This window comes from Vipera berus (assembly GCF_964194415.1).
Source record: "Vipera berus genome assembly, chromosome: 2".
NCBI classification, from domain to species: Eukaryota; Metazoa; Chordata; class Lepidosauria; order Squamata; family Viperidae; genus Vipera; species Vipera berus.
The window spans coordinates 220967640-220993841 of NC_138203.1; the positions used below are offsets into that span (position 1 = coordinate 220967640).

At 40.5% G+C, this 26202-nt stretch overlaps 1 protein-coding gene across 1 annotated transcript in view; it reads left to right on the forward strand.

The window, feature by feature from the left end:
• Positions 1 to 26202, forward strand: part of DOCK3 (dedicator of cytokinesis 3) — a gene marked incomplete at both ends in the record, with an annotated part of 182953 nt that overhangs the window by 109643 nt on the left and 47108 nt on the right. Inside the window, 4 exons of the mRNA XM_081319050.1 lie at positions 18667 to 18752; positions 20911 to 20937; positions 21055 to 21150; positions 21597 to 21657. Of these exons, the coding sequence (XP_081175176.1) occupies positions 18667 to 18752; positions 20911 to 20937; positions 21055 to 21150; positions 21597 to 21657 (270 nt within the window). The remainder of the gene's footprint in view (positions 1 to 18666; positions 18753 to 20910; positions 20938 to 21054; positions 21151 to 21596; positions 21658 to 26202) is intronic.

Sequence of the window (26202 nt, forward strand, 5' to 3'; positions counted from 1 at the left end):
CTCTCAGCTGCTGCTGGGAATGTCATTTTTTACTCTACTTATATCCCACATGTACCTTTGCCAGGAACGACTTTCACTATAAGCAACTTTCTCAGTTTTGCTCAAATTTTTGTTCCTGTGCCTTCAAATATCTCTCATCTTCCTAACTCCCAAGATTTTCTTCCTTGCTCCCATTTCATATTATTAATCTGAATAATATTCCTGGAATACAGTATGTGCTAGAGGGATGGGTAGCACATTAGAATCTGCTTCCATTTTTGCTTCTGAACTGTTACGCTTTTTTCTTGATAATGCATTATTAAACCTATTTTTTTTTCAAAAGAAGAAAAAATATTCACAGTAACTATTTCACATGGTTCCTTCCTTTTAACTGGAAGTCAAGCAACAACCTGCTCCTGCCATAGAAGCCATCACCTACAATGCCAGTATTCAGGAAATTGGAAACCCATAATAATGTATAGGGCTGTAGATTTTTTTTTCTCAAGATTTTTTTCCTTCAGTTATTGTTGAGACTTCTTCGGGAAATTCTAGCCAGAAACTTTCAGCATCAGCTGAAAAAAGAGAGCTAGATACTGGAAGCTAGGTAAAAGAAACATTACTTCTCAGCTTCTTTGGAATTTTCTAGTGCTAACTGTGAGGCTTACGTATCACATTACCAGTGATTTCTCAAGAGGTTTCTTTTGAGATGGAAAGCATTTATTTTTCAAAGGATTATACTAAACTCTATAAACATGCGGTGCTGTGGTGACCTTGGCTAGATCAATAGCCTTCTATCCTTATGTTTAGCACAAACTAGCAAGTCTGTCCCAAAGGATACATTTCAAAATGGAAAACCTTTCTTTTAATGAAGGAGTCTTGGTGAATACACATACTTTGATAGTGATGTGTTCAATAGAGTAAAGAAACTAAGAACTACAAGATAGAAGATGAGCTTTTCATTTCAACCACAGCATTCCTATGTATGTCCTGGTTCTAGGTTCCAGATGCCAAAAGAGTTTGGTCAGTCTTCACATCAGAGTCATCTTATTTTTCTACCTGCAGGGCTTGAAGTCTTCTTTTGCCTCCTCAAAATTCAAGAGGGCTCCCCACAGCAAATCAACAGAGTTGTAAGCAATATTTTTTATTATGATGTAGTCCCATCCCAAAAATAAGATTCTCATTCATTTCAATCACAGACTATGGTATTTTGCATATCAGTGACCCATATTATGCCAGGCAAGTACATATCTAAGTGAGCTGATAAGGAAGGCTAACAGGCGTTTCCCTGGATAGTTCAACAGAGGGAAAAAGAGAATAAGGACCAGGATGCTTTGTGTGCTAAGATGTGGGATCTCTTGAATTGTTGAGCATACTGGGGGGTGTCCTGAGAGTTGCTCATTGTGGGTAATGGAGTGAGTGCTTCCTTTTGCTGAGTTAGTAGAATCTGTATGGCTGCCTGATAATGAGTTCACTAAGTAAATGAATAGGAAAAATTAATATGTATCTGAAATAGAAATCCCTAACATTTTTTTCGGTATATAAGTGAACAGTGTAAATTTGGAGCCTGAGAATGAAACAAAAAAGAATAGAGCCTGAGAAAGGAACAAGAAAAAAAGTAAAGAAACATCAAGAAAAAATAAAAGCTTTTCTACTTCTATGCCCTGTGAAGTAAATGTAAAGTTGACTGGACAGAAATCTGCAGCTGCAACCTGAAATGTTAATAGTATATTCGTATTCCTATCTAAAAACACTCTGGGATATATTTAGAGCAGCAGCAATTGCGGCAGCATTTGAAGAAAAAGATTGGAGCATCAAAAGGAAAATTTGCAGCCAATGAAAAAGGATGATGATGTGTTGGTTTGACTAAATGAGGCTCTAGAACAAAAGCGGATAATAGAGTATTCCCCATAAGCAAGCAGACAAGGAGCAAATACAGTGGGTGAGGGTATCAATAAGAAACATAAGACAGGTGATAGAGCTGCAGTTTAGTTTTCTGGCCTTGCAGATGAAAAAACGTGAGCATTCAAGAGTAAAAAGATGCTGCAGAGCAGGAGACAGGATCATGGGTCCTTCTGAAAGGTAGGGAGGATGCAGCTGTACACTGTAAAAAACAAAAAAGAAGATTCATTGCAATTTAATAGTTCATCTTTAAAAGAAACTAAAGCAAATGTATGCTGACCAATGCCTCATGAAGTATGCTATCTAGCAACAGCAAAATGGAAAGATGTAATGGAACAGTTGCCAAAATAATGATCGTCTTTTGCCAGCACATGTGGGAACAAATTATACTTCAAAGAGCAGCTATAACCATATTTCTTTGAAAAACTCAGAAGGAATCTCAAGAAACTGGAAGATCAATTTGTATTTTCATCCTGGTCTGTGGAAGAGAACCAGAAATCTTAGATGTCAACATCTAGCTATATGAATGGTTTACGTTTACGTTTACGTTTTATTAAATTTTTATACCGCCCTTCTCCTGAAGGACTCAGGGCGGTGAACAGGGCATATAATAAAAATACAAAAATACAAAAGTTAAAATAGAATTAAATTAATGCCCAAAATAAAACAATAAAATATACAAATATTTAAAACCCTAAATTAACTCCCCATCAGGCCAGGCCAGCTTGTTCGAATAAGTGGGTCTTTAACCCGCGCCGGAAGGAGCGGAGATCCGGTGCCATCCGGAGCTCAACCGGCAGTTGATTCCACAAAGCCGGGGCGCCCACAGAGAAGGCCCTCCCCCTGGGGGCCACCAGCCGGCATTCTCTGACCGGAGGCACCCTGAGGAGGCCCTCTCTGTGGGAACGCACAGGGCGGAGGGGAGTTGACGCCGGCAGCAGGTGATCCCCGAGGTATTCCGGACCCATGCCATGTAAGGACTTAAAAACCATCACTAAGACCTTGAACCTCACCCGGAAGACAACTGGTAACCAATGCAGCTCGCGGAGCAAAGGTGTAACATGGGAGTACCGGGAAACTCCCAAGACAACTCTCGCGGCCGCATTCTGTACCAGTTGGAGCCTCCGAGTGGTCTTCAAGGGAAGCCCCATGTAGAGAGCATTGCAATAGTCAAGACGAGAGGTCACGAGCGCATGAGTGACCGTACACAAGGCATCCCGGTCTAGATAGGGCTGCAACTGACGCACCAGGCGAACCTGAGCGAAAGCCCCCCTAGTCACGGCTACTATATGATCTTCTAAGGTAAGCCGCGAATCTAGGAGGACTCCCAAGTTGCGCGCCCTATCCACGGGGGGTAAAGACTCACCCCCCATAAAGAGAGATGGAACATTTTGAATGTCCCGGGATGCCGGAATGTACAGCCACTCAGTCTTGTCAGGGTTGAGTTGAAGTCTGTTCCTCCCCATCCAGACCCGAACCGCCTCCAGGCAACGGGACATCACAGCGAGGGCATCACTGGGGTGGTTTGGGGTCGAAATAAAAAGTTGGGTATCATCAGCATATTGATGATACCCAACTCCAAAACCACGAATGATCTCACCCAGCGGTTTCATGTAGATGTTGAACAGGAGAGGCGAGAGAACCGACCCCTGAGGAACTCCACAAACGAGAGACCTAGGGGCCGATCTCTGCCCCCCTGCCAACACCGACTGCGAACGTCCCAGGAGATAGGAGGAGAACCACCGAAGAACCGTGCCTCCCACTCCCAATCCCCTTTAGACGCCGCAGTAGGATACCATGGTCGATGGTATCGAAAGCCGCTGAGAGGTCTAATAGGACTAGGACAGAGGAACATCCCCTATCCCAAGCCCTCCAGAGATCATTCACCAGAGCGACCAATGCCATCTCCGTGCTGTACCCGGGCCTGAAACCCGATTGGTACGGATCCAGATAATCCGCTTCATCCAGGACCAGAGGGAGCTGATGCGCCACCACACTCTCAACAACCTTCGCAAGAAAGCGAAGGTTGGAGACTGGACGAAAGTTGTTCAACACAGCTGGGTCCAAGGCTGGCTTCTTGAGGAGGGGTCTCACCACCGCCTCCTTCAAGACGGTGGGGAAATTACCCTCACTCAAAGAAGCAGATATAATCGCCTGGAACCAGCCTCGTGTCCTCTCCCTAGCTGCATAAACCAGCCAGGAAGGGCACGGGTCCAATAAACATGTGGTGGAGCTCAACCTCCCCATAATCCTGTCCACTTCATCAGGGGTCACAGAATCAAACTCCTCCCAGATAACATTGACAAGACCGCCCGTGTCCTGATCGTCAGACTCTGCCCAGCTGGAGTCCAGACCGGTCCGAATCCGAGCGATTTTATCCGACAGATGCTGACCAAACTCCTCGGCACGACCCTGCAAGGGATCCCCCCTCACCTCCTGATTAAGAAGTGAGCGAGTCACCCTGAACAGGGCGGCCGGGCGATTATCTGCGGACGCGATGAGGGCGGAGAAGTAATTACACCTCGCCGCCCTCATCGCTGCGAGATAAGACCTAATATAGGTTCTTAACCGCAACCGGTCGGATTCGGATCGGCTGGACCTCCAGCAGCTCTCTAGGCCCCGTTTCCGACGCTTCATCTCCCGGAGCTCCGCGGAAAACCATGGAGCTCGTTGGGATCTGCACCGGATAAGGGGCCGCAAGGGTACAACTCGGTCCAGTGCCTCAGTGGCTGCCCTTTCCCAGGCTTCCACTAAGGCATCCGCCGAGTTGTGAGCGACGGAGGCAGGTGGGGATCCCAGCGCTGCCCGGAACCCGTCAGGGTCCATTAAGCGCCTGGGGCGGTACCATCTAATTGGTTCCGCATCCCCACGGCGGGGGGTGGTAAAACGGAAGACCAGCCGCAGGAGGTGATGATCGGTCCATGACAGGGGCATAATAAATGGAGAGCCCCCACCAAGATCATCCAACCATCGTCCAGATAAAAAAACCAGGTCAAGGGTGTGGCCTCCCTCATGAGTTGGTTCAGAAATTACCTGCGTCAGGTCCATGGCCGTCATGGAAGCCATGAACTCCCGAGCTAACTCAGATGACCCTCCCAGGGATGGTAGATTGAAGTCACCCAAAACTAAAAGTTTGGGGAACTCAATCACCAAACCGGAGAGGACATCGAGTAGCTCAGGCAGGGCTGCCGCTGTGTGACTAGGCGAAACGTACACCAGCAGCAAGCCCAACTGCGCCCCCGAACCAAACCTCAAAAAGAGAGACTCACACCCGACTATCTGAGGGACGGTGGTCTCCCGCGGACATAAGGTCTCCCTGATAACTACCGCCACTCCCCCGCCCCTACCTTGAGCTCGAGGCCGGTGTAACGCTCGGAAACCTGGTGGGCAAAGATCAACCAAAGGGACCCCACCCTCCGGACCCAACCAGGTTTCGGTGATACAAGCCAGGTCCGCATGCTCACCCTCCACCAAATCCCGCACAAGGGGAGCCTTGTTAACCACGGACCTGGCATTCAGGTAAACCAGCCGGAGCTCAGGAGGCTGCACATCCTCGCTCCCGGCACCTCGGGGAAGAAACAGAGGGTCGGAGCGCCTCACCGCTTGTAGACAGCGGGGACGGCCCTCCCGGTAACGATACGGCCCTCTGTCCATACGCCTGCTGCCATACCCCAGTGTCGTGGGAATCGGTAATCCCACGACCCGCTCCCGAGCCCCAGATGTAACCACACCCCGCTCCCCCCGAACGCAGTCGGACCCAGGCCTGGCCTGCACCACGGTTGTATGGCCACCCCCCATAATCAAACAACCATTACCCCCCGCCCCTCTCCCTAACCCCCTAAAAATTTGACTAAAAATTTAACCAGGGGCCTCCTATTAAATTTATATCGAGAGCCCCTGACCTTACCCGGCCATCTCTCAGGGTCCCAATAATTGGGCCCTTCATTGAGACTGGGAGTGGCAAAGAAGGCGGGACGCACCCAGGAGAGGGGGGCACCCCTGAGGGCGAGCAAGTCCGTGCTGGAGTATCTATACATAAGTCCAACAAGTCCAGATAAGGCAGTCCCGTGATAGAAAAGTCCAGTAGGAGGTTCAAAAGGGAGGGAGTGAAACATTCGGGCCATCACCCAACCTACTGCCACCCGGTTGGGTGCTCCCGGGGGCAGACCCCAACCCGTCCTCTCACGACAGGTCAAAAGTCTGCTCCAGGGGATGGTCCAGAATGTACACCCTGGGTGGGGCATAACCCATAGAGCTCCCACCTCTATGGGGGTGCCGATGTAAAACAAGCCGCTCTTCCACTGCGGCTTGTACCCAGGTCCGTCCCAGTCCAAAGGGGAATAGGGAGGCAGATGGAAAGTTAGTAATTGGTAGTCCACCGGAGCTGCTACGGCCACCGCAGACCAGATGAAAGCACCAACCACCGCCATATCGCTGCCGATGGAACGGGCCAGCAAGCCCCGAAAACGCCGTCGTCGCCATCACCGTCAGAGGCCGGAACGAGGCAAACGAAGCAACAGCACCGCCACCGTCGCCGCGGTCGTCCTCTCCACTGCCCAAGGCAGCCCGAGGACGCCGTCACCGTCGCCGCCTCCGCCGCCGGCAGTGGCCCGAAAAACAGCACAAGGGACATCTCTGCCACCAAGCTGACCAGCGGTCGTCCCCTCCGCCGTCGAAATGGTGCCATATGAATGAAGAGATTTAGTTTCTGGAGCCACAGTCTGATTTATTTAGATAATGGAATTACTGGCATGTGGGCTGTACTTCATACAAACTGATAAACATACATCAATCCTCTTAAATCATTTGAAAGAAAATTTGCAAGAAAGAAAAGCAAATCAGAAAAAAGATGGACTTATGGTGGTCACGGCCTTCATTGTGTATAATACACCAATATATAAGAAATAATGTTCTTGCAGTTACATTCCTGGTACAGAAAGACAAATATAATTTAATACATGTAATGGAGACCTGATGGGATGATATCCATGACTGGAATATGGTAACTAAAAGAGAGAATATGTTCAAAAGGAACAGAAGCAAAAGAAAATCAGGTGTAGATGTGCTGAACGTTAAAAACAAGTATTCTTATTCAAAGAATGGCAATGCTGTAGAGATTATTTCAATTAAAATAAATTGAGGAACAATTCAAGATAGCATTATTTTCTACTGTTTCCCTCCCAACCAGGGGGGAAAAATGCAGACAATATTTTCCAAAGGCAAACTGTCATTAATATCAGGGGAGAAATCATTGTGTTACATGATTTTTTCAGAAAACGCCTGGCTTTTTATTATTATTGTTGTTATTGTTGGCAATATTTTCTTTCAAAGAGCAGACACAGGCACAAGATCAGATATCTTTGATCAGATTTTAATCATTTGGAAATCCTTGTTGAGGAGGTGGAAGTAACAGGAATATTGGGGGAAAGGTTGCCGGGTAATGTTGGAGCTCCAAATTCTTGATTTGAAGGAAATGGAAAACTGAGCATTTGTCTAACATATACCCCAGATTTTAAGAAAATGTATAGTATTTTAATAACTCAGAGCAGTGGCACGTGCAATACCATGACAGGAAATGCTGATGGGAAAAGAAGCTCCAGGAATGAGGGAGTTCTATAGAAGAAGATATTAAAAGCAGTTACAAAAATTCCAGTTAGAAGAAACCAAATGGAAGACAGCCAGAGTAACCAGCATGGCTATGCAGAAAGCTTACTGAATATTTGAAAGTAACAATAGCATATGTAGAAAATGAAAATTGGGAGATCAGAAAAAAAGCATACAGAGTGATAGTCCAAATATGTAGAGATGGAATCAGAAAAGTGAAATCTTAGAATCAGCAAAAGGTTAATGAAGGAATTTAAGAATAACAAAGGACATTATTTCTCAGAATATTAAAAAAATCAAACCAGATTCCAAATAAAGGCATCAACATTCAAACATGTAATAGGCAAGGCTACTCAAATTTGATTTTTGGTTCCATCTTCTCCATCTAAGAAGAATGTGTTGCACCAGGAAATTTCTGAATATCAGGACAAAGGGTCAGGATTGAAAATTAAGACTAATGCCTCTTTACTTTGAATAAGTTTAAATCTCTCTAGGAGATTTGGTGAATTGGTAAAGTACCATATCAATGGAAAAAAGCAAACATTCCTGTCTTTAAATGGGGAAAAGGAATGTCTTGGAAACTAAACACCAGTCTAACATTAGTCCCAAGAAAAGGAGGAGAAGATCAAGGAGTTGCCGATCTGTAAACATGTTGAGAATAATGCTGGAGTTACCAGATATTAGCATGGATTTGTCAAGAACAGATCTTTCCAGACTAATCTTATCTCACTTTTTGATTGGGTCACTTCCTTAGCAGTGCCACAACAATTTATCTTGACTTCAGCAAAGCATTTGACAAAATATGACACACTATCATATACTTTATATGTTTTATATATATATATAAGTCTGGATTAGATGACATGACAGTTAAACTACGTATATAGCTATATAGGAGATACCTGTGGTATTTATAAAAAACATCTTAGAATATTAGTTAATTGCAAATTGAATATGAATCACCAATAAATAGTGGCTACAAGCCAGGCAAATGTAATTTCAGGCTGCACCAAAGTAAATATAATTTCCAAATTACAAGAAATAACCATTCAACTTTATCCTACTTTGATCACTCTCACCTTGGTTACTGTATCTTTTGGGAGGACAACGTACTTAGGAAACTATTTTGTGAAATAAAACCGCCCTGAGTCCTCAGGGAATAGGGCGGTATATAAATGCAAATAAATAAATAAAATAAATAAATAAATCAGAACAGGTACAGAGAAAGGATGATGATCAGAAACCAAGCCCTATAGAGAGAGATTGAAGGTGATGGTCAATTTTAGTCATTGAGAGTATGGGGTGGGGTATGATAGCCATTTTGAAATACCTGAAACAATGTCACATAGAAGGTTAAATTCTGTTCATGCTCATTCCAGAACACAGGACATGAAATAATGCAGGGGTCCCTAACTCCTGGACTGCGGCCCAACAGTGGGCCGTGGCCTATTTGGAACTGGGCCATGCAAGGCGGGCCAGTGTGGCACGCAGCTCCACTTGTGCGAGCGGCACTCCAAAGGCCTCTCTTTTGTGCATGAATGGAGCTGCGCATGTGCTCAGGCCCCCCCACTCGCACAGCCTGGTTTCCCTCTCCCCTTCCAGCTGGGCCGCCAAGCTACCTACTCCCAATGCTCCAAAAGCAGAGTGGTGCGAACAGAGTCTGATGGGACGAGCGTCACCTGCTCAGTTTTGCTGACTTACCGGGGCTTCCTGCGCAGGACCCCCAATCTGGTTTTGGAGCATCAGGCAACCTTGGTGAGTCTGAAGGAGCACAAGACTGCATCCCCCAAAGACTTCTTTTCTCCAAGCCAAAAGCTTTTGCAAATGGATGAAAGACTTTGGGGGAGTGATCTTGCGCTGCTTCAGGCCTTCCGTCCCTTTGCAAAAGCTTTTGGTGCGGAGAAGCCTGAAGGAGCGTGAAACCGCTCCCCAAAGGCTTCTCTTCTCTCTTTTGTGAGTGGAGCTGTGGTAGGTGTGTACGCGCACATGCCAGCCCGTCACTCACATAGCCCGGTACCCCCTCTCCCTCAGCTGAGCCGCCAAGCCACAAAGGTTGGGGATCGCTGGAATAATGGATTTAAATGACAGAAAGTTAATTTCAGTTGAAAGTTTAAAAAGGTGTCCTAATAGTTAAAGCAGTTCAACAGTGGAACCAATTAACCAAAAATGAACTCTTTGATTCTAAGCGTTCATCATCAAACACTCATATGCCACATAACTTAATACATTTTCTCCTCTTGGTATTTTCTGGTAGCAATTCCTTGCCATCTCAAGAAACTGAGATTTCCAGTATGAATAAAGGTGCCATGAAATAATGCATTCCTTCAAGAAATATTTCACAGTTCTGAAGTTAGATGTGGATATCAGATCCTAGATCTAAGGTGCTTACAGTGACACAGCATACTGATGTCAGTGAGTTTGGTTTGTGATTTCAAACCAAACAAAAATGTATTCTTTAAATTCTGTTCACCCTGTTTTCTCTCACTTCCTAGGTTCAGTGTTGGTTTTCAACTGTTAAAATTTTGTACTTTTATTTTTGTACTCTAATTTTTGAGCTTGTCTTTTCCTCTCAAGCTTAAAAATGCAGGACCATTTTTTCCTCCTGCAACCTTCCATAATTGTAACAGATATATGTAAGTGGGATTGTCATATTTTCTAGATCTTCTCTCCAATTTCCTTTGTCATAAATGTAGTTTTCCTATGCAAACATGCAAAGCAGACTGTATATTCACTGTCTGTGATTGCCATGCCAGGCTTGATTTCCAACATTGTTCCAGGTAGTCATATGAACTTATTTTTTCCCCAAAATACATAATTTATATTTATATTATACAAATGAAAATAAAAATAGGAAAATAGGGGAGGAAAAAGAAGGAGGAAAGGAGTGTAGGGTAAAAGGAAAGAAAGAAAAGAAAAAACAGTACTTCAATTTTTGCGTGCAGAAAAATACAAAATAAAGTTGCAACTTCAGCTTTTTACTTCTGCACATTTAGTGAGTACTATCCATTTCTCTAATCAGCAAAACAGAAAGTCAGAATTGCAAATTTTTTTCTCTTCTCAGCACTAAGTGTACAAGAGGTTTTTAATTAAAAACAAAACTAGATGCATTCTCTTCTTTAATTCAAAAAGTTCATTTTTCCATCTCTGTTAGCTCCACCACTTTTTCCATCTGTTCTTCCATTGTAGGAACTGACATATTTTTCCACTTTTGCGCATACAGAATGCTCGCCGCAATCAACATACATAATAACAAAGTTTTAAATTTTTCAAGATCCTTGTCCAATAGTCTCAGAAGAAAAACTTCAGTTTTATATTTGTTTTAAAGCTCTTCTGAATCAAAGCATGAATCTGGCCCCAATATTTTTTCGCTTTATCACAATTCCACCAAAGATAATAAGCACCTTCTTTACAATTATATTTCCAACAGAAATATCTTTGTCAGGCATTAGGTAAAGGTAAAGGTTCCCCCGCACATGCGTGCTAGTCGTTTCCAACTCTAGGGGCTGGTGCTCATCTCCGTTTCAAAGCCGAAGAGCCAGCGCTTGTCCGAGGACGTCTCTGTGGTCATGTGGCCGGCATGACTAGATGCCAAAGGCGCACGGAACGCTGTGTCAGGCATTAGATACCAGCAATATATCATTTTGTAAAAGTTTTCTTTCAGGTTATAATTCAGTACTAATTTGAAACCATTCATCCATATAGGAACTTTTCTCTCCTTTAAAAATGTCTGACCTTCTATCCCAGGACAAGAAAAGAATCGGTATCCTTTCTTAGTTGGTTTGCTCTGATACTCGCAGCACTGAATTATTCTTTGAGTCCATGTCTGCAACAAATGTGATTCAGGTTTCTTGAAAACCTTTCTGAAAGTTCTGCATACCTTTAAAATGGATTTTTTTTGAGTTATGCTTTGTGCATTTTTTGTCTTATTTATTTGTGAGCAGCTTTTTTAAAAAAAATATTCCTGACTTTGAAAACTTTCTCAGTCCCAGGTTATTTTATTGGGATTTCTAGATATCATTCCTCTGTAATATACTGTATTCTTTTAAAAATATTTACATTTGAGAAAATTAACTATGGAACATACCAATTTCCATCCTCTACTTTCAAGTAGCAATGCATACTTGGAACTTGTGCTTTCAAAATCCATGTTGGCACTTACTGAATTTTAGTCTAATTACTTTCTTTTTAGATTTCTGTTTGTTTTTCCATTAAGAAACACTTCTTCACATGAACTGTTTCCACATGTAGTGCTAATTAATTTTGTTTTCTCACTTGCTGATGGTCATACACTTCACTCACTCATACACAAATACTTGTCTACGATCAAACATGCTCTTAAGCTGTGTTCACACTTTGATGTGCTGTGTTCCTTTCAAACCTGATTATGCCTCTTAAACTTTCTTTACATTTCTTGAAAATCAGATGGACTTTAGAGTTTTGTATCCTATCTTTGTCCACAAGACGCTGTTCACAAGTTCATAAAGTTTGCTTATTGATTGTGAAATACCACTGAACTGAAATCGTCTTCCATTAGGGACCAGAATACTAGAATAATGGTGATTTCTCTAGCATTTTTCAATAGAGTCACTCTTTTTAATATGTGAGGACCAGTCATCAAATTTTCATATGCCATAATTATCTAAACCTGTGATAATGGCATTGATCATGATGTTCTGTCTTGTCTTGTCTGCTTTAATTTATATCTGTCCTCCACAAATAAGTTCATTATTCACCCATGTAAGTGATGCACAGAGAACAAGAGAAAAGGTAAGTTGTATATATGTAACTTTGATACTTTAAATAGTAATTTTCTATTCACTCAACTAGTTGCTTCCTTTCTCAGATTCTTGTTATTTTCATATATTTCTATCCACTATATTGATAAACAAACTGAAGAGAATAGGTAGTAGTACTTCTAGAATCATAGAATATAATATTGGGAGGAATTAAGGGGATCATGCATAACAATGTTTAAACTTTTGTGAATCCTATTGAATTGCACATATTTGACCTGAAATGTGATCTGTTCTCCACCCAAGGCCTAAAACTAGTTAAAGAGAATTCAGTTAAACAAATGAGTCAGAAACATTATTTTTGTTAATTGATTTATTGAGGGAAATGATCCAAAGCAAAAAAAAAATTGTTTTTTTGTTTTTCACATTACTGAACTGCCCATCTCCCTCAAAGAGGAACTCTTGAGCAGTGTACAATAAAACATCAAACTATAAAAATAGTAGATAAAAATTAAAATGTTAAAATTAAAGTTTTAGAATTATAAAAGTTTTATAAATTATAAAATGAGGCAAGAATAATTAAACCCTGTTAAAAATAGTTAAAAAAAGCAGAGAAGGGCTCTCATGGCACCAACCAACTCCACAACTGGGTGCTCATTTCGGTTCCCCATGCAAGACTGCAGAGTGTGTTTTAAGTCCATTTTGGAAGGCCAGGAATTCCTCATCTCCAGGGAGAGAATATTCCACAGGACGGGGGTAACAGCAGAGAAGGCACTTTTCCTGAATCCTGCCAATTGGAGTTCTTTAACTGACAGGGTATGTAACATACTTTCCCTGCCTGACCAGGTGGGATGGCTATGTAATGGGCCAGTTCCATAGGTTCCCTGTGCCATGTAGGGCTTTACAAGTCAACATGTGAGCCTCTAAGATTATTAGTTCATTTGAAGGGGACGGTAGAGTCAGCTGTTTCAAACAATGGAATGATAATTAGATTTGAGTATGAAGTTTCCTGCTTTATTTATAGAAAAGAATTCTGGGTATTCACTATCAAAATCTGATCTTTAGAATCCAGGTTTGTAGAAATATGTCATGGTTCAGGCAAAGATTTCTGAGGACTTCCAGAAACCAAGTGGAAAAAGTTAACAAAATGATTTCCAAAATGTTTGGACCCTACCTATCCAATGTGTAGAAAGGGAGGCAATTCAATATCATTTTATCCTCAGGAGTGGTCAGCCAACCAAGATCACACCTAATACAAGGTATGTAATACTCCAGGAGGTTTCAAAGAAGCCTAGCATAACATCTAAGGAACTCAAGGCCTCTTTTGCATTGGTGATGATAAGCATTTGTGCTTATCAACAACAAACTGTAATAGTGTACCTGGCAGGGTTGAAAGGAAAAAGCCAGACTCTCCAAAAAGAACATTGTTGCTCAATTATACAGTAGTTGGCAAAAGACCCTGTGGATAAACAGAAGGCTATTGGAAAAATTAGAAAGGCAAAAGGCAAATACTATAATAGAATGTGCAAATGAGCTTGGGGTGTGAGGATAAGAGATGCTGCCTAGGAAACAATCAAATGAGAGAGGCAGGAATCCCCAGTGGCTTAACAGAGAGAGAAACTTAGGAAGGACTCACCCTAATGGATCAAGCAATTAAAAGTGGTACTAGAAGCTTGTACTTTCAGACTTGCAAGATTGTATTAATACAGCTTTTCAATAAAGTAGATTTAGCTCATCTGGTCATGCTTCCTGCCTGGGTTACCTGGGAGGGATGTCATACAGTCATCAAATCAAATTTTTTAAAAAATGGAATACATGATAATTTGAGGACTAAAAGATGAAAATTTGCTTTTCCTCTTTTCAGTGGAAAAAATTTTTTTTCCTGATAACAATCTTGCAAGTCTCCTACTCTCTTTCAGAAAGAGGAATTTCAACACTGGTCTCTGATTCTCTGATGCACTGAGCATCTGGCAGTCACCTTATATTAGAACGGCAACAACAAGTAGATGTACAGAATGCCATGATACAACAAATTCAGCAAGTGGAGTAGAATTTGCCTCAACCTATGGCAGCACAACAGATAGCAGGTTAACTAATGATTCTGCATTCCCATGGAAGCTTACCAGAGACTTTTTTTTTAATCCCATTTATATCCCGCCCTTCTCCGAAGACTCAGGGCGGCTTACAATCTAAACACAAATCAATGTGCTTAGCAATAGCCTTCATTCTATGTATATGCCTGCTTATTAGGGCTTTCGTCCCGCCCCCCAAGCAGCATTATTACAAAGTCAGCTTATTGCCCCCAACAATCTGGGTCCTCATTTTACCTACCTCGGAAGGATGGAAGGCTGAGTCAACCTTGAGCCTGGTGGGACTCGAACCTGCACTAATTGCAGGCAGCTGGTGTTACTTAAGGAGGCATTAGCCCACTGCTCCACCAAGGCTCTCTTTTGGAGAGAACAGGATCAATTCTGTACTTTTGTTGCTCAGTGTGAAATGTTTATGGCAAGCAGATTACTGGAGTTTCCCATTGATCACACCAAGGTAACTTGGTGCTGAGCTTGCTGAAGGAAATAGCAGCCAAACAGGCGATACTGTTCACTGGGGAACACTCCAATGCAGAACCACTATTAAGATTTCTTCTATACTCAAGAGACATTTTAGGGATACCACACAGAGTATCACAGAGAGCTAACCGATGACCTGAGAGTTGAGCTGATGAGACAAGGCACTCTTATTACTCCGGAAGAGCATTATTACCTCTGCATAATTATAGATGCCCAACTGGAAGAGTGGAAGCAAAGGAGAAATGGGAAGGAAAAAAGAATGTGCAGCCTGTCTTCCCCCATAGCACCCCTCCCAGTGACCTCTTCGGAATCCATAGTGGGAGAACCTACACAAATAAGAGCAGCTAGATGATCCATGACACTGAAAGAGACAATACAATAAGATACAGAAATGTACGGAGCATGAAGCCATCAAATGCCCAGCTCAGTCCCAGATAGTACCTTGCGGCAACTTTGCCAGTCCCTATCCCCAGAGATCTGAAGAGGGGCCATCCATTATTTGAGGAGAGCTCAGGCAGGGACGCGGTGGCTCAGCGGGTTAACACGCTGAGCTTGTTGATCAGATGGTCGGCAGTTTGGTGGGTTGAATCCCGAGTGCCACGTAACAGAGTGAGCGCCTGTTACTCATCCCACCTTCTGCCAACCTAGCAGTTCGAAAGCACGTAAAAATGCAAGTAGAAGAATAGGGACCACTATGGTGGGAAGGTAACAGTGTTCCGTGCACCTTTGGCGTCTAGTCATGCCGGCCACATGACCACGGAGATGTCCTCGGACAAGCGCTGGCTCTTCAGCTTTGAAATGGAGATGAGCACCGGCCCCTAGAGTTGGAAACGACTAGCACGCATGTGCGGGGGAACCTTTACCTTTACAGGCAGATAAGGCAAACATTCTTAATTACTCCTGCTATTATTACTTTAGATTCCAGGCTTTCAGCTCTTGTAAACTATGGGACAACTACTAATTTTATTGATACAGAAACAGTACAGAAACTTAAGTTGCCTACTCAAGGCCTAGAATGTCCAATGATTATTGAAACTATTGATGGGCAAGACAGGTCTTACACGACACAGTTCCTTTGCAACTGACAATCAAAGATTAGACAGAGTATATACCTATAATTATTACAAGCCAGTTCTGTAACTACATAATTATTACATTTTCAAATTAAAACAGCCACCAAGTCAATTTTTAAAGGATGAATAGGCTAAAATTTGTCCATGCTGATGCACAGGATTGCTCAACAATTATCAGAAACATGTAGTTGCAGTTATTACTGCCCAACAGTCCATGCCAGTTAGTGAAAGCAGAGGTTCACCTAATTTTGCCCCACACAAAAATGCAGCTTTGGGTTATTCTCCTCAATAATGAACAAGTATAATATTTTTGACTCATTTGCTTGTGTTTTCTTTAGTTTTAGGACTTAGATGGAGAACAGATCATAGTTTATATAACTTAAATATAAAGTTACCTTGTAAACTTAAATTTTGAATATCTTTTAAATGTTAAATTTAATTTTTAAATATAACCTTAGATGGAAAGTCCACCATTTCACAAGACAATTTATGGTTGAAAATCTAACAGCATTAAGAAATATTTTCTGATGTTCAAGTGAAATTATTTCCTTATGATTTAAATCCATGATTTCTTGCCTAGTCTGCTGGAACAACTCTGAACAATTCTGTTCCTATTTCTACATGACAATTCAGACAATTTCTGAAGGCCACTATTGTGTTTTCACACAATAGTTTATTCTCCAGGCTAAATATGTCCAATGCATCCAACCATTTCCTATCAAGTTGGTTGTTGTCTTCCAGACATGTTTCAGTTTGCCATTTCTTTCTTAAAACCAGATGCCAAGAACTGAAAGCAATTTTCTAAGTGTGATGTGACCAACACAGAATAGGAAGGAACAATTGTTTCTCTGATCTTATACTTTACTTTTGTATAGGATTGCATTTGCTTTTTTCACAGCTGCATCATATGTTTGCTCACATTTAATTTTTGATTTACCAGGACACCTGCTACTCAGTATGGTTCCTTCACCCAAACATTTAATTTATTCTATCCAAATATAGGATTTTTCTCCACCGAAATTTATCTTGATTGTTTTAGCTTGTCAAGGTCTTCCTGAATGTTAATATTATCCTCTAAGATATGTGCTACCCCTGCTACTTTTATATCGACTAACCATATTTTATAACCTTATTTTTTAATTCTCTTTTCTAAGTCATTTATTCAACAGCATAGGGCTTAGAATGGAATTCTGATGTACCAATTTACACTTCCAACTTGATGTTGAGCTATTGACATGTATCTAATAGAGCTATTGACATATATCTAATAGAGCTATTGACACATACCTAATAGATATGATTGTCTACTAATTATAGTATAATCCAGCCCACATTTTGTCTTGTTCTCTACCAGTATATCATTGGAATCTTTACTGAATGCTTTGCTGAAGTTAAGATATACTATCTACCACATTCCCATGATCAGCTAAACTAATTGTTGATCACAGAAAAGTGGATCATGTTAGTTTGGCTATGATATACATTGAATATATGAGAAATGGCAGCTTTCTCCCAAAAATACCACATCTGTGTATAGCCACGGACAGTGGTAGGATTCAAATATGTGAACAACTGGTTCTCTGTGTGGATGCCGCTCCCGGAAGTTCTGCCGAACTCATGCGAACTGGCTGAATCCCACCACTGGCAACAGATCATATCTACACAAATATCGCTGATGATTACTTTGTGCAGTCTGTCTTGTTATAGACTTTTGCAAATATGTAATATGTTTTTTCTTCAAACCTTAGAAATGTTTGGTTTTAAGAACTATATAAAAGCAAAAGTATAACACATTCCAAGCCATGACTAAAGCTGTTACATCTACAGGTTTGTTATAAGAAAAATGAAGTGCAGTACAAATTAAAGTGTAATAAGGAAAGTAGCAGAGTTTTTCTAGCCATCCACCATATCTTATAGGCAAGACATAAATCTTCCCCATGCACTAGAGAAAAACAAGGCTGTCCAACTGAGGGCAACAAAATCTCCTTTTTAAAAATGTTATTATATACACACAATTTGCATTATTGGAAAAGGAATGAAATAAGAGAAATGGCAAAAAAAATCATTGGTAAAGCAATGAAGGATATTGAGGAATGGCGTGCTTGACAGTCTTACAATGCTATTAATGAGTGTCTAGTAAATATCTGTGCAACAAAAACAGCTACTTTTTCTTGTGAATTGTCTATTAATAGAACGCCATATTAGTTCAGGGAAAAATGAGTTTTATTTAATGACCAGTTTCTCAATAGATGCATAATACCTGTGGGATATATGTGGAAGAAAATGTGTGTTTAGAAAAGCCCAGACAAGATTTAACTATGCAACTACACTAATATTTTAAAAAGTCTTGGAATTGCAATTACATAGCTAAGGAATTATTATGAAGACCTAATTATTTTTTGATCAACTTTAATTAGCAAGTAACAGTTTTGGCGAATGGTTTTGCTTTACATTTTAAATAATACACTGATTTTCTAGAAAGTTGTTTATTCTACACTAAATGCATAAATAAGAATGAGTAGTGATATTTGGAAAATGAAAAAAGGCCATTGTATTGGATGTCCAGTCAAAAAAATTGTGACAGTGCTTACTGCTCAGACAAATGAGGTATATTATTTTTCATAAAACCATTGTTTTATGAAATTAGGCTTTGCTCCTTTTGGAGCTCTTTATATTAAATCATTCATAGCACCATAAAAATAATCTTCATGCAGAGTAGGAGAAATATCATGAAATATCATTTTCACATCCTTCTTTTTATTTAGAGTTTACAAACTAAGCTACTCTTACAAATTCTTTTTTTTTATCCAGGTGGAGGCAGAATTGATTGATAAGCTGGACAGTTTGGTATCAGAGGGAAAGGGAGATGAAAATTACAGGGAACTTTTCAGTCTGCTGTAAGTCTTATGTTTAGCATTATTAAAACTTTACATATCTATATAAAAGTGATTGGAAGGATGATCTAAACATAATAACTGTTCTTAGAAATGAATAATACATCACAATGAATGGCTCTCTGGTTTGATTAAAAAGTACAACAAAAACTTCAATATAAAGTAGCATATCCATTTTATTTAATAATTGCAGAAATTTGAATGCCTTCATTTTTTCTGAAGGATGTTTGGATTTCTGTTTTTTTCTTTACTTTCTGTTTTGAGATGCCATTTTACAATTGGAGATATATATCCCTATGTTTTGACAAAATGAGTACGGGAGTAGGGAAGAAGTCTTGCCTGCTGTTTCCCAATAATTATCCTTTCAGTGTCTCAAACTGAATTGAATATCTTCTTGTAATCTTTTATCTTCAACAGGATTTACTAAATTATTTGTGAAATATATGAGCTTCATTAAGATTGCACAAATATAGTTTGGAGTGTCAATGAAAGTACATGACACGAAAAATGAGGTTAGGCAAACAGCTCTGAATTACCATAAGATCTCTGTTGTTATTCATTTTTAAAATAAGCACACCATGAATTCTGAAAAGAAACTGGCATTGTTCCAAAATTAAGACATGAATTAAAGCAGAGGTCCCCAACCTTTTGGCCACCAGGGGCCGGTTATGTGGAGAAAGATTTTTCTGCGGACCGTAGGGAGCATGCCTTTGTGTGCTGCCTGCATCCTGTGGATGGGGCTTTTCTTGTTTGTGTGAACTGGTTGCTAGCATGCCGTGACCCAGTATTGGTCCATGGACCGGGGGTTGGGGACCCCTGAATTAAAGCACTAACTATTAAAATATTCATTATATTGCTTTGACAACCTAAATTCTTTCCTGATCATTCAGAACTTGTCAAAAGACCATACAAAGGAGTTTGTTTTTCAGATGGTTTAAAGTCAATATTAAAATATTAAATTTCAGCAGTGTTTCAATATTAGTGTCATAACTAACACAAACTTAAATGATTAAGATAAAATATGTTATTAATTCTCTGAACCAAATTAATTAAATTGAAGAGTTCACTTCTGAAAGCTCAGATTTTTAAAAATATTTTTACCGAAGCCATCCTTACTTGCAGAAAATGTCAGGTTAGTTTATTCTTGTAGTCATAGCCACTTCATAGCCACTATTTCACAATGTAAATACACAAACAATATATAGATGTTATACAACTTACATTACTGAAAAATAAAATATTATATTGAGTCCTGGTGGTGTAGTGGTTAGAATGTATTACTGCTGGCTACTTCTGCTGACTCCTGGCTGCCAGTAGTTTGGCAGTTCGAATCTCACTGGCTCAAGGTTGACTCAGCCTTTGATCCTTCCAAGGTCAGTAAAATGAGGACCCAGATTGTTGTGGGCAATATGCTGACTCTGTAAACCGCTTACAGGGCTGTAAAGCACTGTGAAGCGATATATAAGTCTAAGTGCTATTGCTATACTAGAAGCACTGAATAGAACTATATTTCCATGCTGTGCTTTCAGTTGCTCCATTGTTAAAAATACTGGATATTATGAAAAAGAACTTTGTATCTTTTTAAGGAGAGAAGACATATAACTTGTAATTTTAGAAAAGAACCAAGCAGAGGAATGTTGAGATTTCTTTTATCTCCCATTAATAATAATGTGTAAAAGAAAACCAGGCTGTCAAAGAACATGGAGGCTGGACACTATTAAAGCTGACAGTAGGCAGAGCATAGAAAAACCTGAAAGAAATGGTGCAAGATCAGAAGATGTGGAAAGACTAGGCCCATAGTTACACCAAGAGTTGGACTCAACTGAATGATAACATCACCACAATACTAATGCTTACTTTCTAATTTGAGCACCAACAGTATCGCTGGGCATGGGGGGGGGGGGCAGAAATCAGCTTGATGAACGCAATCTCATAGTGTGAACCCTGCTTTTTCTCAGCAGTACATTATTTCTACAGTAAAGGAAATATGTGTGTGTATGTCTGCAAATGTATGCAAACTACCCAGAGTAACATTCACAAGTAGCAGTAGTGTAAATGCAATCTCTAGACCAGGCACAATATTTTCTTGGTATGAAATAATAATAGTGTATCATCTTAGTTCAATAATTTCCTTGTCTTTGCTTCATGCAACGTGGATCAGAACCCAGCTGTTTGGGCCTTATCCCAGGTAAGATGATTGTTCAGATTTTGTATGGAAGGGTTTAGGTATTTTAAATGTTCTCAAAACTATTCACAATCAATAATATTTCTGAGTAAGTCTTACTGATTGTTCACTTTCACACAGCCTGCTAGAAAAGATAGAACAAGAAACTTGGAGGGAGACAGGTGTTTCTTTCGTTACATCAGTTACTCGTTTGATGGAGCGTCTCCTTGACTACAGGTAATGCAGTTATTCACAGTTCATGGACCTCTGATACATATGCAAGTAATGTTAGGAGTAACTAATGACATAATATTTTTCCCCAAATATTTTTTTCATGCTTATAACAGTGTATGTACAATGAGTATCATGAGTTGTACACCAGTTTTTTAAGAATTTAATATGTAATCACTTTTTTGTATTTTCAGAATAAATGCCTCTCTAGTATATTATATAAATGATATAAAAGAAAAAGAAAAAAACCCTAGAGAATTAAGACTAAGGAATTTCTTGATGATTTACAGAATCAAGAAGTAAATAAAACTGCTAATCTTGCTAAAGTTACATAGTCAAAGTTGTAGAAATAACTTTATGGATTAATTCTTCAGAACTGCCTATATTGTTTTTAATTCCGTAATGGAAGAAGGTTTTGAAATTTGAACATATCAACTGTTCCTTTTTTTCAGAGACTGTATGAAAGGAGATGAAACAGAGAACAAGAAAATTGGTTGCACTGTTAACTTGATGGTGAGAATCATCCTTTGTGACATGACAAACATTATTTGCCAGGATCAAAAACTCTTTCTTTCAATTCTTGTAATCTCATACTTGTGTCAGTGAAAGCATTTAGCCTCCTTATATTTTGTTGGCCTACAGAAATAAAAAAACCAAGGATGAAAACTTCCTAGAATCCATATGGATCAATATAAAAGGAAAAAGGAATGACATTGCTACAGGCGTATACTACAGGCCACCCAACCAAGCAGAAGAAATAGATAAACTTTTTACTAAACAATTAACAAATGTATATAGGAAATATACCATAATAGTAATGGGAGACTTTAACTACCCTGATATCAACTGGGAGACAAACTCTGTAGCAAGTGGGAAATCAAACAAATTTCTAATCAAACTAGCTGACAACTTTGTCATCCAAAAGGTAGAGGAGGGAACTAGAGGAAAAGCTATACTGGACCTAATTCCTACTAATAGAGAAGAAGTGATAGAGAGTGTTGAAGTTGCTGGAACTTTGGGTCAGAAGTGACCACATCATATTGGAATTCAATATAATGCAAACACAAGCAATAGAAGATAATCCAGCCAGTGTCTTAAACTTCAGAAGAGCTGATTTCAACAAATTCAGAGAAAGTCTAAGAAAAATTCCATGGATGAAAATCCCAAAGGCGAAAACAACTCAAGAAGCGTGGGAAACTCTGGAAAATATGATAATAAAAGCCCAGTACAGCACAATACCACTGAAAAAGAAAAACAAGAAATTTAAGAAGAATCCAGCATGGTTGCACAAAGATCTCTTTGATGAACTAAAAGACAAAAAGGACAAGTACAAAAAATAGAAAGAGGGACACATAACTAAGGCAGTATCAGCAGATACTGTAGTCAGAATCTCCAAAGATGAAGTCAGGAAAGCAAAGGCTCAGAATGAACAAAGATTTGCAAGAGAAGTCAAAGATAATTTTAAAAAAAGTTTCTTTCAACATATAAATAACAAGAAAAAAGTCAAGGAAACAATAGATCTACTTAAGAGAGAAGATGGCAAGGAAGTAACAGGCAGCAGAGAGAAAGCTGAACAGCTTAATTCGTTCCTTGCATCAGTCTTCACGCAAAAAGAAACTATAGCCCAGCCTACCAAAAATAATTGTAAAAGACAGACTAGAAATAAAAATTACAATAAGCAAGAAAATGGTTAGAGAACACTTATCTGATCTTAACAAATATAATTCACCAGGATCTGACAGATTACATCCCAGTGTTCTGAAGAAACTGGCAGATATTATTTCAGAACCATTGTACCATATCTTTCAAAAATCCTGGAATACCAGGGAATTACCTGAGGATTGGAAAAGAGCTGATATGTTCCCATCTTCAAAAAAGGGAAAAAACAGACCCAGGAAACTACAGACCACTCAGCCTAATATCAATACCTGGGAAGATACTGGAAAAGATAATAAAAAAAAACAGATCTGTGAACATCTAGAAACAAATAAAGTTATAACTAAAAGCCAGCATGGGTTTGTTAAACATAATGCCAAGCCAATCTCATTTCATTCTTTAAGAAAGAACTAAATTAGTAGGCCAGCGGAATGCTGTGCACATAGTATACTTAGATTTCATTAAGGCATTTGACAAAGTAGACCACAATCTATTTCTTGGTAAGCTAGAAAAAGGTGGAATAGACCAGATGGATATATAGCTGGCTGGCAAACCGCACTCAATGAGTAGTCCTTAATGTACTATATTCACATAAAGAGAAGTAAGCAGCGGGGTACCACAAGGCTCTGTCTTAGCCCCAGTATTCTTCAATATCTTCATAAATGACTTAGATAAGGGAATAGAAGGAGAACTCATCAAATCTGCAGATGACACTAAGCTAGAAGGAATAGCCAACACCCCAGAAGACAAGCTCAGAATCCAAAAAGATCTTGACAGACTTGAACAAAGGGCCCTATCCAACAAAATAAAATTTAATGTGGAGAAAAACAAGGTTTTATATATAGGCAGGAAAAACCAAAGGTACGAGTACAGATTAGGTTAAACCTGGCTCAAAACAGTAACTGTGAGAGGGACCTTGGAGTCCTAGTGGATGATCACTTAAATAGGAGCCAACAGTGTGCAGCAGCAGCCAAAAAAAGCTAATACAATCCTTGGTTGCATAAACAGAGGCATAGAATGAAAATCATGTGGTATTAGTACCACTTCATAAAGCCTTAGTAAGGCCTCGCCTGGAATACTGCATCCAGTTTGGGTCACTACATTACAAAAAAGATATTGAGACTTTGGAAAATGTGCAAAGAAGAGCAACTAAGATGATTTAAGGGCCTGAAGGTTAAACATGAAGAATGTTTGCAGGACTTGGGTTTAACTAGTCTAGAGAAAAGAAGAACCAGTGGGGACATGATAGTAGTATTCAGTATTTGAGGGTCTGCCATAAAGAAGAGGGAGTCAACATATTTTCCAAAGCACTAGAAGACAAGACAAGAAACAATGGATTGAAACTAATCAAGGAGAAAAGCAACCTGGAATTAAGGAGAAAATTTCTAATAGGACAATTAACCAGTGGAACAGCTTGCTGTCAGAAGTTGAGGGTACTTCCTCACTGGAGACTGGACAGTCTCTTGTCTGAAATAGTATAGGGTCTCCTGCTTGAGCAGGGGGTTGAACTAGAAGACCTCCAAGATCCCTTCCAGCTCTATTCTGATTCAAATGATTCTTTTTATTGTTCCAAACACTGGGGTTTTCTCCAATGACTCCTGCCTTTGTACTATGTGCTCAAAATATCTAAGTTTTAAGTTCATTAGTACTGTCCTGGACAAAACCTAGAGCATCTAGCTATAAGAGGGCACTTGAAAATGAGCTGCTAAGGGAATGTCTGAGGCAGCAGCAAACCTGGAAAGAAGATCAAGCAGAGGAAGTGCCATGCCAAGACAATACCCTGCGTGAGATGTATCACTGATAGATAGCTGAGATGGCTGACATTGAGAAATTCTACCAGTGTCTGAAAGGGGCTGAACTGAAAGACAACACCGAGGGACTGATTATCGCAGTACAAGAACAGGCACTAACACCAGATCCATAAAAACAGGGATTTACCACACTAGACAGGAACCAAGATGCAGACTGAAGAGAGGCCTCAGAGACAGTCCAGCACATAGTGGCATGATGTAAGATGCAGGCAGAAGCATGCACTGAACTAAGTAGCTGGCATTGTGTACCAGAGTGTATGGGCTAGACCTCCAAAGTCCAGATGGGAAGTTCCGTAGAAAGTGTTCTGTACCAGCCTGCTACCGGCCCTGCAGAAAAGGCAGGGACAACCCCTTTTACAAGAAGGCAAGAGGCTGGAATTACGCCTGCCAAATTTATTGCTACAAAAACAAATAGAACAAGACACAAACCAAGAAACAGGAGCTTTTCAAGCGGTTGCCTTCAGCAAACCAGCCCTCCCACGCATTCCCCCTTAAATACAGTTCAGGGCGTGGCTTCCGAGGAGCCCCATTGCCTTCCTCTGTTTACTCCTGATTGACTGCCTCCTGCGTCGGGCGTCCTTGAACAGGGCCAGCTGTGGGTCATCTTTATCCACGCTGTCAGGCTCACACAGCTGGGTCTGCGTCGTGACCAGATGAGAGGGGCCTGGCTGAGGGCTCTCATCAAGCTGTCCAACCCCCCTCAGCAAGCTCTTCAACACCCCCCTCCTCCTCCTCCTCTGAGTCGTCCGACCCAACTGCCGAACCCACAGGCTGACCCTGAATCACAACAGAAAGTTGTGGAGACTTAACAGAGCTAAGATCTTGTGGGACGTCCAAATCCAGATGGACAGGCAGGTATTAACCAGTCAAGAAGATAACATGGTAAAAGACAAGGACCAGAAGACAGTGGTAGTGATAGATGTAGTGGAGCCAAGTGACAGCAGCATCAGGAAAAAGGAATATGAGAAACTGGAGAAGTACCAGGGCTTGAAGGAAGAACTAGAGAGGATGTGGAAAGTAAAGACCAAAGTGGTCCTAGTGGTAGGAGGAGCAGTCAGGGCTGTGAATCTTAAGATGAGAGAGTGGCTCCAGCTGTTCCCAGGAACAATATCAGAGCTCTCTGTCCCAAAGAGCTAAGATACCACATGGAAGACATAAGATTGTATTCCCCATCGAGGTGAGAAGGGATTTTTAAAAAAATATTATATAGTAATTAAGGAATCAGGCTAGAAACTGGAATGCTGTAAGTTCTAATCCTGCCTTGGGCACAAAGCCAGCTGAATGATCTTGGACCATCCACTTTCTCTAAGCCCTAGGAAGGAGGCAGTGACAACCCACTTCTGAAAAACCTTGTCAAGAAAACTAGATGGACTTATCCAGGCACTCTCCAATAGATTAAATGGAAGAAAAAAGAAAGAAGAAAAAATCCCCTAAAATCAATATATATATTAATTTGACATGATTTAAATAAAAATAGAATGGCACCATTTTCAACCTTTAAGTACATTTCTTAAGGAGGACCTGTTAAAGACATAATATTGGGCCATTATTTGTTTTGAGCTGTTACCTGTATTAAGAGATCATTGAATCT